This window comes from Cydia strobilella, chromosome 12, assembly GCF_947568885.1.
Source record: "Cydia strobilella chromosome 12, ilCydStro3.1, whole genome shotgun sequence".
NCBI lineage: Eukaryota > Metazoa > Arthropoda > Insecta > Lepidoptera > Tortricidae > Cydia > Cydia strobilella.
Genome location: NC_086052.1, coordinates 385,302 through 396,451, shown reverse-complemented (window position 1 = coordinate 396,451; position 11,150 = coordinate 385,302). Strand labels below are relative to the sequence as shown.

Below are 11,150 nucleotides of genomic sequence, written 5' to 3'. Positions count from 1 at the left end.
TAATTTTAAACAAAAGTCTCCGACTCCGCTGTCCGTCTGTCCGTCCGTCTGTCTGTCACCAGGCTGTATCTCATGAACCGTGATAGCTGTATTTCTGTTGCCGCTATAACAACAAATACTAAAAACAGAATAATATAAATATTTAAATGGGGCTCCCATACAACAAACGTGATTTTTTTGCTGTTTTTTTCCCTAATGGTACGGAACCCTTCGTGCGCGTGTCCGTCTCGCACTTGGCCGGTTTTTATTACTCCTTACAAGGATAAATATTAAATAATTAAAAGTTAAAAATTGGCAACACAATATTGAGAGAAAAGGGAGATCGAAATAGTTTCGTACGAAGTAACAAAAACAGATACATATCTTGGAGAACTTACATGTGGTACCGGTTGGCGAGCACGCCGACGAGCTCGCCGACCAGCTCGCGGTGGGCCGCGGTCGCCAGCCCCACCACGAGGTCGTTCCTCGCGTGCGGCACGCTCACCACCACCAGCTGCGCGTCCGAGCTCATCACGCGCACCGCTCCCACCTGCACAATACGACTATACCAAATCACAAGGTATTCATTATTATTTACAACGACGGGACTTAATCGCGTAATAGTATTTTATACAATCGTGATATAATAGAGAGCTTTTCAGTCGAGTACCGTGTTTAAGCAACGAAGCTTGCTGAGTTGCTTAAGTTAAGGTACGAGATTGAAAAGCTTGATTATATCACTATTGTATACAATACTTTTTCTACGAGACAAAAAAATAATACTTTCAACTAGTAGAATCATATACTTAAGTAAACAAACCAAAAGTATACAGCTAAGATACGCGAGCTGCCGCGACCCGCGATACCTTCATACTCGTACGCGCCCCGGCCGCCGGGCCCGGCGCCCCCGGCGGGTTGGTCAACGACACCTCCTCGTAACTCATGAGGCCCTGGTACCTGCTCCGCGCTAAATTCAATTTTAAGACAGTTTTTTTCTTGATTTTGGCCACCGTAGCCTATGGAGACTAACACGCAACGCTAAGCGGTTTTCGTAGGATATGGATGTTGCTGTATGAAGGGTGTCACATGCGCGTTTATGACTTATGAAGCAATTGTTGGCCAACCAATCACAAAGCAGATACGACGCAGCAGCGTGTTTAAGTAGACTAATTTGCATTGAATCGAGTCTCCTTAAACAAGAAATATTTTACTGAAATGTATGAAGTTCTATTTTCAAAATTTTTATAATTGACTAAACCGTATCGATAAAATTCTTATGCTTGAGTCGGAAGTACCATAGACTATCCAACGTTGAAAAGAGTAAGGTTGTAGTGTTGCATGTGAAGTCGTAATACACAGATTATACTCGACGAGTAGAAAAAATAGTTTTAAATTTACCTCCGACGTTTCGAGAACGGCGTTGTCCCCGTGGCCTCGGAGAAGACTGGCTAAAGTTGACATCAACATCTTCTAGGCGCGCGAGTTTTTCGAACTACCCGCACTCGGTCTTGTTTATTAACTTGAACGTTTTGCGCACTAGGGATGTCACCGGGTCGACACACAACACTCGCAATATTCGATTTTTCAACTTTCGATATTTGGTTTCGCTTACACTTACTAATGACTGGGTTCCATGTGGATGAGATCTTAAAACCTTCGTCCAACCAACCAACTATTTTACGCGATTAAGTCCCGTCGTTGTAAATAATAATGAGTAAAAATCGTGAAAGTTTAAATCAGTGTTTCACAAGGTATTCACTACTAAAAATAAACAAAAGTGACCTGTGCCCCGTTTATCAAAAGCTTGTAGCTTGTAATCAAGTAAAAGTCCCTTTCTAACAGAAGCTGTCAAAAAGTGAGTTCCGCTTGTATTACAAGCTACAAGCTTTTGACAAACAGGGCACTGGTATTAGGCCAGGATTACACTTGTAAGTTTTACTTACGTAAATAGGGACAAAGCTATTTGCCAGAATGAGATAACGATATTCATATCTCATTCTGTAGTATAGCCGTGTCCCTACTTACGTAAGTAAAACTTACAAGTGTAATCCTGAATTTATTCTTACGATTTTTCAATCCACAAGTCATAAAGCTCGCTTCAAATTCTCGAAAAAACTACACGAGACTTGCCGAATAAGTGTAGAGTGAGTATTCGTCTATGTTCGTATCGTCTCGCATATATTCGTGTTGTCTCCGTTTCGTGTCGGTAAAATGGTCAACACCAAATCGATCAATCATCTTTTGTGTTAGCGCGAAACTATTCTTCTACACTCTTGGCGCGCTCCCGTCAGTCGCATATTAATGCATACGAACATAGACGAATACTCACTCTACACTATACGAGAGTTGGCAAGTCTCGTGTAGTTTTGCACAGGCTTTAATTTGGCACAGTCTCGGTAAATGTCCCGGCAAAATCATCTCGTGTAGTTTTGTCGAGAGTGTGGAGCGGGCTCAAGTTTTACATGCTGTCCAAAATAACGTCTCGAGGTACTCCTACATGTTGACTCACCTCAGTGATAGGCGTAGGTTTCTTCAACACCTTGAACGTGTTAGCGTCCAGTTTGTAGAGGCTGTGGTCGGTGACGAGCAGACAGCGCTCGGCCAGCTTGTTGTGCCGGTTGAACTTGTGCACGCGGCACGAGAACAGCGCGGCGCCCGAGTGCTGGGACTTCTGCAGGGACGCCAGCGCTGATCGGTACACGGCTGGATAATACAAAAACGTTGCTTTAAAACTGGGGTATAAATAAGGTCTAGTCCATGGAGACTATATATATAAAGGAGCCAAATCTCTATGTATGAAAAGTGTCCATCAAAAAACAGTAATTAGGCGGCGCCACCATACACCGAAATACTACCAAAAACAACCTACGTAATTTGGTCGGGTTATTTGTTGCCTTATATGGTTCATGTTATACTCATGTCCCAGAGCCTAACTAGCGCCACCGGAGAGATTAGGAACTATTATTTAAAGCTGAAAGCGGTCACTTTTGCAACAATTCTGCCATAAGAGATTGGCATGCTTTCTATACCATCCATAGTCTAGTCTAAAATAGTGGATTGTACAACAAGGGCATAAAGCGATCCATTTTTATGCGAGGCAATTTTTTAGTTCGATCGCAGCGAGAACCAATATAGTCGAGAATAAAAATGAACATTTATGCCTGAGTTATACACTCTGCTTTTTTTTTATTTATTTAGAAACAAACAGTCTTATAAAACATGTAGGTGAATAAGCTGACCTATAGTTTCCTGTACGTCAATTTTTAATAAAACTTAATACTATGAAATGCTATCTGAGACAACAGTGAAATTAACAAATAATGAGATAACTTAACCTAGCTTTAATACTAATTTAATAGAGAATAAACTTTCTTCTTAAATAACCCTAACGAACTGCCAAATATATCCGCGTTCATACACTTTTCATTATACAACCTGCATGCGCGTTTAATATATGATTGCTGTGCATATTTAGTGCGACATGTCCCAACACTGAACAGCATTTTGCTCCGACAACCACGTTCTGTTCTACGAGGCACTCGAAAACCTATATTATGTAGAAGTTCAGGGGCATCTACAAGATTATTTATTATTTTAAATAAAAATATCAGATCATTACATGAACGCCTTAATGACAGAGGTTGAAGGTTGTGTCTTGAAATTGAGGAGGCGTAATTTTCGTAGTTACCCCTTATTCGGAATTCGAGAGCTTTAATAAATATATTTTGCACCCTTTCTATTCTCTTTTTATGTACATCATAGCAGGGATTCCATACCACCGAAGCGAATTCCAAGCGGCTTCTGACGTAGCTATTATAAAGTATCCTGTAAGTTAACGGTCTACGAAAAGGTTTAGCAATGCGAAGTATAAACCTTTTCACTTAGTGTGAGTAAAATATACAAAAATATCCAATAGTTTAGGTTATTTTACCGTAATTATTCAAGACTAAAGTAAATAGTACTCGGTTGTATCGCGGGCGGGGGCGCGCCGGCAGGGCTGGCAGTTTGTATGGCAGATGCAGGACTATTGCTAAGTCAATAAGGGACGTAATAGATGATTTTACTGCACTGCTCTAGAACATAATAAGCAACTTCATTCTTCGTTATAATTAAGTACTTAATAGTGTTTATGACGTGTAAAATGTACTGTTTATGTTTACCAATAAAGTCTGTATTTCTGTATTTCATGTCGTCTACGCACGACTTAAAGTCCAACTTTACGAGCATGAGAAGTGAAAAATATGTTTCGTCAGATTTCCAAAAAGGGCAGTTTTGTTTGGCCTTTATAACTACTGTTTGTGATTTTTGACTAAGTATAAAAATAAATTGATGGCGTATAAGATTCGATGGAAAGTAGTCTTGAATATTTCGTTACTTTAATTAAGTTTCTTGTAAACTTGTAAAGGGTTTTCAGATATTTTTCTCAAGCATTTTTAATTTTCAATAGTTATTCTTTAGATCGCGAGAACCGTATTTAAAAATACAAGCATGAAAAGTTTGTGTCATTTCTTTTATTTCTATTGATTTTAGAATCGTGGCAATTTCCAATATATGGTGTTACTGTAGCCCGTTCTGCGCACATACCTACTAGTTTTGAATCGCGCTTACGACGACGTTTCGAATGTCGGTATGTAAAGTAAATTCAAACCAACTTTTTTAGATATGGATTTCGGTTTCTAGACACAACATCCACCTGGACAGTATCTCTATTTGTCATTTCTTTTTTAGACAAATGTCTTTTACGTTAAAAACTCACCAGCTTTAGGATTGTAGTTGTCATCGGCCAGGTAGTCTCCCAGCCAGTGCCGGCCGGCGCCCCAGTCCCCCCGCCGGCCCCGCAGCGCGCTGGCGGCGCAGATCTAAACTCACCAGCTTTAGGATTGTAGTTGTCATCGGCCAGGTAGTCTCCCAGCCAGTGCCGGCCGGCGCCCCAGTCCCCCCGCCGGCCCCGCAGCGCGCTGGCGGCGCAGATCTAAACTCACCAGCTTTAGGATTGTAGTTGTCATCGGCCAGGTAGTCTCCCAGCCAGTGCCGGCCGGCGCCCCAGTCCCCCCGCCGGCCCCGCAGCGCGCTGGCGGCGCAGATCTAAACTCACCAGCTTTAGGATTGTAGTTGTCATCGGCCAGGTAGTCTCCCAGCCAGTGCCGGCCGGCGCCCCAGTCCCCCCGCCGGCCCCGCAGCGCGCTGGCGGCGCAGATCTAAACTCACCAGCTTTAGGATTGTAGTTGTCATCGGCCAGGTAGTCTCCCAGCCAGTGCCGGCCGGCGCCCCAGTCCCCCCGCCGGCCCCGCAGCGCGCTGGCGGCGCAGATCTAAACTCACCAGCTTTAGGATTGTAGTTGTCATCGGCCAGGTAGTCTCCCAGCCAGTGCCGGCCGGCGCCCCAGTCCCCCCGCCGGCCCCGCAGCGCGCTGGCGGCGCAGATCTAAACTCACCAGCTTTAGGATTGTAGTTGTCATCGGCCAGGTAGTCTCCCAGCCAGTGCCGGCCGGCGCCCCAGTCCCCCCGCCGGCCCCGCAGCGCGCTGGCGGCGCAGATCTAAACTCACCAGCTTTAGGATTGTAGTTGTCATCGGCCAGGTAGTCTCCCAGCCAGTGCCGGCCGGCGCCCCAGTCCCCCCGCCGGCCCCGCAGCGCGCTGGCGGCGCAGATCTAAACTCACCAGCTTTAGGATTGTAGTTGTCATCGGCCAGGTAGTCTCCCAGCCAGTGCCGGCCGGCGCCCCAGTCCCCCCGCCGGCCCCGCAGCGCGCTGGCGGCGCAGATCTTCATCTTGAGCTGCGGCCACTGCGCCCGCGGGATCGGCTTGAGGGTCAGGTAGGCCCTCCAGCGGCGGTAGGCGGCCTGGACAAATATACATATCTTAAAAATACAACAATTATCACATCAAAATAATTTAAAAATTATATGAAGCAGAAAATACTCTGTTAAGACGAAAGTGGAAAGCCCGCGCGAAACCGCCTTTTCATACAAACGTAATCCTCATGTTCCTCTCTGGATATTAACATTATTGAAATTATTTTGACACAATTAGTTGTATATCGATCACAGCTCTGCCCCTCCGTTTGATTTTTTTTTCAAATTTTTAATTATTATAAGTTGTCCGCGGCGGTTGTACGTCGTGCTCGTGCACTGCCCGCGCCGACAGCGCTGCGAGCGACGAGGCGGGCGGCGCGGGCAGTGCACGAGCACGACGTACAACCGCCGCGGACACGAGCGCCTGAGGAAGGATTCGCGAAGAATCCGAAACATGTCGCCAAAAGCGACTAAAAATAATAGTGAGTGAAACCTTACTGATCTAAATATTGTGATTTTTTGCATAATGGTACGGAACCCTTCGTGTGCGAGTCCGACTCGCACTTGGCCGGTTTTTGAAATACATACCTGTATGAGGGCGGAGTTGACCCGCCTCGGGGCCGGCGGCCAGGACTTGATGACGCTGCGGTGGCGGGACAGCTCGTGCTGGATGGCGGCGATGTAGCGACGGTAGCAGTAACGTCTGTAAATATACGTACATTCCATTACTATAAACACTACAAAGGACCACATGGTACGGGCACAGCTATACATCAAAAATCACTTGCGTTTCTATGTAAGAACGGCATGTCTGTACACGCAGCATGCGTCATTGTGTGAGTAGCGTTGCTTAAAAACAGTACTGAGCGGCGGCAAACGGCCGTCAATCTGCTGTCGCGGGGCGAGGTAATTCGCGTCGGGGCGGGGCGGTGCGTGGCCGTTCTGTATGATAATACTATTACTTATTCTGTGCTATATACGGGTGTTTAGTCTTGAATATACAATTAAAGAATACAAAAATAATAAATCACCAATTCCACGCTACGATATCACACTTTAAATGGAAATGACAAAGAAGAGGAAGACCAAAATCCACACGGTGGTCCAGAGCAGAAGAGACAACCCAGAATCGACTACTCTGGCGCAAAATGACAAGGAGACCCGACCCCACGTAGGGGAAGTAAGAAGAGGTGGCTCTGTGAGCTATAAATTACCATGGTAACGCTATTTAAAAAAAAAAGCTGTTGTGACAAAAAATAACATACAATTATCGAACCTGCTCACGAAATTTTGCGAAAATCAGCTGAGAAATGCGACCTGTAGAGGAGAACAGATCCCGATGAACCCGAGATCTCCGCTTTTGCCATAGTATAAACAGGGCAAAGTATATGTATCTTCATACAACGCACCGCGCGCGACTTGTATCTGTGCGCCATAGTATCTATGCGTCGTCACCGCACGCACACTCAAAAAAAATCTCGACCCGTTTCTCAGTGCGCCAGTAGAAATTTTGTTTGAGTGTGTGTGCGGCAACGCATAGATACTTATGGCGCACACATACAAGTCGCGCGCGGTGCGTTTACTTTTCCCCTCACTAGCTCGGAAAGTTGTCGTTTATCCTTCAATACAAGCGGGGAAAAACGCGTTTTATCCACTAGTGGGGAAAGTAATTTGACCTTGGATGGAGCGTGTTTAAGTAGCTTGACAGATAACAAAACGTAAAACGCTCATGATAATGGTTCGTTCGATATTAATTATCATTAAATAAATGGTTTGAGAATTTAATAAAAAATACCAAATTTAGCTTTATTTAATGATTTTATAATATATATAATAAACCTTAAAATTCCATAAGAAACGTTTGTTTTTTTATAATGATGTTAAATATAATTCTGAACGCACAAGTTGAATCGATGCAATTTCAAAACGCATCGTTGACATTTAATACATCAGAAATGTCAACATTGTCAACAATTTTTTTACTTAAAACCTTTTCTCATCGACTCGCGTAAAAATACTCAACTTCCAGAGTTTTCTGTTATAATATCGTAAAGAAATAAGTGATTCCAGTGATGAAGATCATCTAACGCCTGTGGATGTTGCACTTTCCTCGCTATAGTGAGGTGAAAAGTTTTGTGCTACACACGGGCGCAAATGTATTTTACTTCTCGTGCGTTGAAACACTCGCTACGCTCAGGATTCTATTTTAGAACCACTCGCTTCGCTCGTGGTTCACCTATAGAATCCTTTCGCCTGCTCGTGTTTCAATTCTACACTCGCGGGTAAAATACAACTTTGCACCCTTGTATAACAAATAACTATTGCCCTGTTTATACTATGCTTTTGCTCAGTCAAGCTATATATGTATACTAACTTCCAGGCATTGTATATGGTGAGCGCCGCCTTCATCTTCTTGTAGCGCATGCGCGCCAGCGTGCCTCGCCACAGCTTCTGCAGGAGCACGACGATGGACGGGATGAGTGCGGCGCGTGCAGCTTCTAAACTGTGCAGGGTTTTAGTATAAGTTACTCTATGATGTATACTAACTTCCAGGCATTGTATATGGTGAGCGCCGCCTTCATCTTCTTGTAGCGCATGCGCGCCAGCGTGCCTCGCCACAGCTTCTGCAGGAGCACGACGATGGACGGGATGAGTGCGGCGCGTGCAGCTTCTAAACTGTGCAGGGTTTTAGTATAAGTTACTCTATGATGTATACTAACTTCCAGGCATTGTATATGGTGAGCGCCGCCTTCATCTTCTTGTAGCGCATGCGCGCCAGCGTGCCTCGCCACAGCTTCTGCAGGAGCACGACGATGGACGGGATGAGTGCGGCGCGTGCAGCTTCTAAACTGTGCAGGGTTTTAGTATAAGTTACTCTATGATGTATACTAACTTCCAGGCATTGTATATGGTGAGCGCCGCCTTCATCTTCTTGTAGCGCATGCGCGCCAGCGTGCCTCGCCACAGCTTCTGCAGGAGCACGACGATGGACGGGATGAGTGCGGCGCGTGCAGCTTCTAAACTGTGCAGGGTTTTAGTATAAGTTACTCTATGATGTATACTAACTTCCAGGCATTGTATATGGTGAGCGCCGCCTTCATCTTCTTGTAGCGCATGCGCGCCAGCGTGCCTCGCCACAGCTTCTGCAGGAGCACGACGATGGACGGGATGAGTGCGGCGCGTGCAGCTTCTAAACTGTGCAGGGTTTTAGTATAAGTTACTCTATGATGTATACTAACTTCCAGGCATTGTATATGGTGAGCGCCGCCTTCATCTTCTTGTAGCGCATGCGCGCCAGCGTGCCTCGCCACAGCTTCTGCAGGAGCACGACGATGGACGGGATGAGTGCGGCGCGTGCAGCTTCTAAACTGTGCAGGGTTTTAGTATAAGTTACTCTATGATGTATACTAACTTCCAGGCATTGTATATGGTGAGCGCCGCCTTCATCTTCTTGTAGCGCATGCGCGCCAGCGTGCCTCGCCACAGCTTCTGCAGGAGCACGACGATGGACGGGATGAGTGCGGCGCGTGCAGCTTCTAAACTGTGCAGGGTTTTAGTATAAGTTACTCTATGATGTATACTAACTTCCAGGCATTGTATATGGTGAGCGCCGCCTTCATCTTCTTGTAGCGCATGCGCGCCAGCGTGCCTCGCCACAGCTTCTGCAGGAGTACGACGATGGACGGGATGAGTGCGGCGCGTGCAGCTTCTAAACTGTGCAGGGTTTTAGTATAAGTTACTCTATGATGTATACTAACTTCCAGGCATTGTATATGGTGAGCGCCGCCTTCATCTTCTTGTAGCGCATGCGCGCCAGCGTGCCTCGCCACAGCTTCTGCAGGAGCACGACGATGGACGGGATGAGTGCGGCGCGTGCAGCTTCTAAACTGTGCAGGGTTTTAGTATAAGTTACTCTATGATGTATACTAACTTCCAGGCATTGTATATGGTGAGCGCCGCCTTCATCTTCTTGTAGCGCATGCGCGCCAGCGTGCCTCGCCACAGCTTCTGCAGGAGCACGACGATGGACGGGATGAGTGCGGCGCGTGCAGCTTCTAAACTGTGCAGGGTTTTAGTATAAGTTACTCTATGATGTATACTAACTTCCAGGCATTGTATATGGTGAGCGCCGCCTTCATCTTCTTGTAGCGCATGCGCGCCAGCGTGCCTCGCCACAGCTTCTGCAGGAGCACGACGATGGACGGGATGAGTGCGGCGCGTGCAGCTTCTAAACTGTGCAGGGTTTTAGTATAAGTTACTCTATGATGTATACTAACTTCCAGGCATTGTATATGGTGAGCGCCGCCTTCATCTTCTTGTAGCGCATGCGCGCCAGCGTGCCTCGCCACAGCTTCTGCAGGAGCACGACGATGGACGGGATGAGTGCGGCGCGTGCAGCTTCTAAACTGTGCAGGGTTTTAGTATAAGTTACTCTATGATGTATACTAACTTCCAGGCATTGTATATGGTGAGCGCCGCCTTCATCTTCTTGTAGCGCATGCGCGCCAGCGTGCCTCGCCACAGCTTCTGCAGGAGCACGACGATGGACGGGATGAGTGCGGCGCGTGCAGCTTCTAAACTGTGCAGGGTTTTAGTATAAGTTACTCTATGATGTATACTAACTTCCAGGCATTGTATATGGTGAGCGCCGCCTTCATCTTCTTGTAGCGCATGCGCGCCAGCGTGCCTCGCCACAGCTTCTGCAGGAGCACGACGATGGACGGGATGAGTGCGGCGCGTGCAGCTTCTAAACTGTGCAGGGTTTTAGTATAAGTTACTCTATGATGTATACTAACTTCCAGGCATTGTATATGGTGAGCGCCGCCTTCATCTTCTTGTAGCGCATGCGCGCCAGCGTGCCTCGCCACAGCTTCTGCAGGAGCACGACGATGGACGGGATGAGTGCGGCGCGTGCAGCTTCTAAACTGTGCAGGGTTTTAGTATAAGTTACTCTATGATGTATACTAACTTCCAGGCATTGTATATGGTGAGCGCCGCCTTCATCTTCTTGTAGCGCATGCGCGCCAGCGTGCCTCGCCACAGCTTCTGCAGGAGCACGACGATGGACGGGATGAGTGCGGCGCGTGCAGCTTCTAAACTGTGCAGGGTTTTAGTATAAGTTACTCTATGATGTATACTAACTTCCAGGCATTGTATATGGTGAGCGCCGCCTTCATCTTCTTGTAGCGCATGCGCGCCAGCGTGCCTCGCCACAGCTTCTGCAGGAGCACGACGATGGACGGGATGAGTGCGGCGCGTGCAGCTTCTAAACTGTGCAGGGTTTTAGTATAAGTTACTCTATGATGTATACTAACTTCCAGGCATTGTATATGGTGAGCGCCGCCTTCATCTTCTTGTAGCGCATGCGCGCCAGCGTG

At 46.7% G+C, this 11,150-nt stretch overlaps 1 protein-coding gene across 1 annotated transcript in view; it reads right to left on the bottom strand.

Moving 5' to 3' along the window:
- LOC134745958 (unconventional myosin ID) overlaps positions 1-11,150 on the bottom strand; it is an 86,457-nt gene that overhangs the window by 3,700 nt on the left and 71,607 nt on the right. Inside the window, exons 14-17 of the mRNA XM_063680107.1 lie at positions 6,361-6,475; positions 5,640-5,820; positions 2,489-2,682; positions 378-529 (exon numbers count right to left, since the gene is read on the bottom strand). Coding sequence (XP_063536177.1) covers positions 378-529; positions 2,489-2,682; positions 5,640-5,820; positions 6,361-6,475 — 642 coding nt within the window. The remainder of the gene's footprint in view (positions 1-377; positions 530-2,488; positions 2,683-5,639; positions 5,821-6,360; positions 6,476-11,150) is intronic.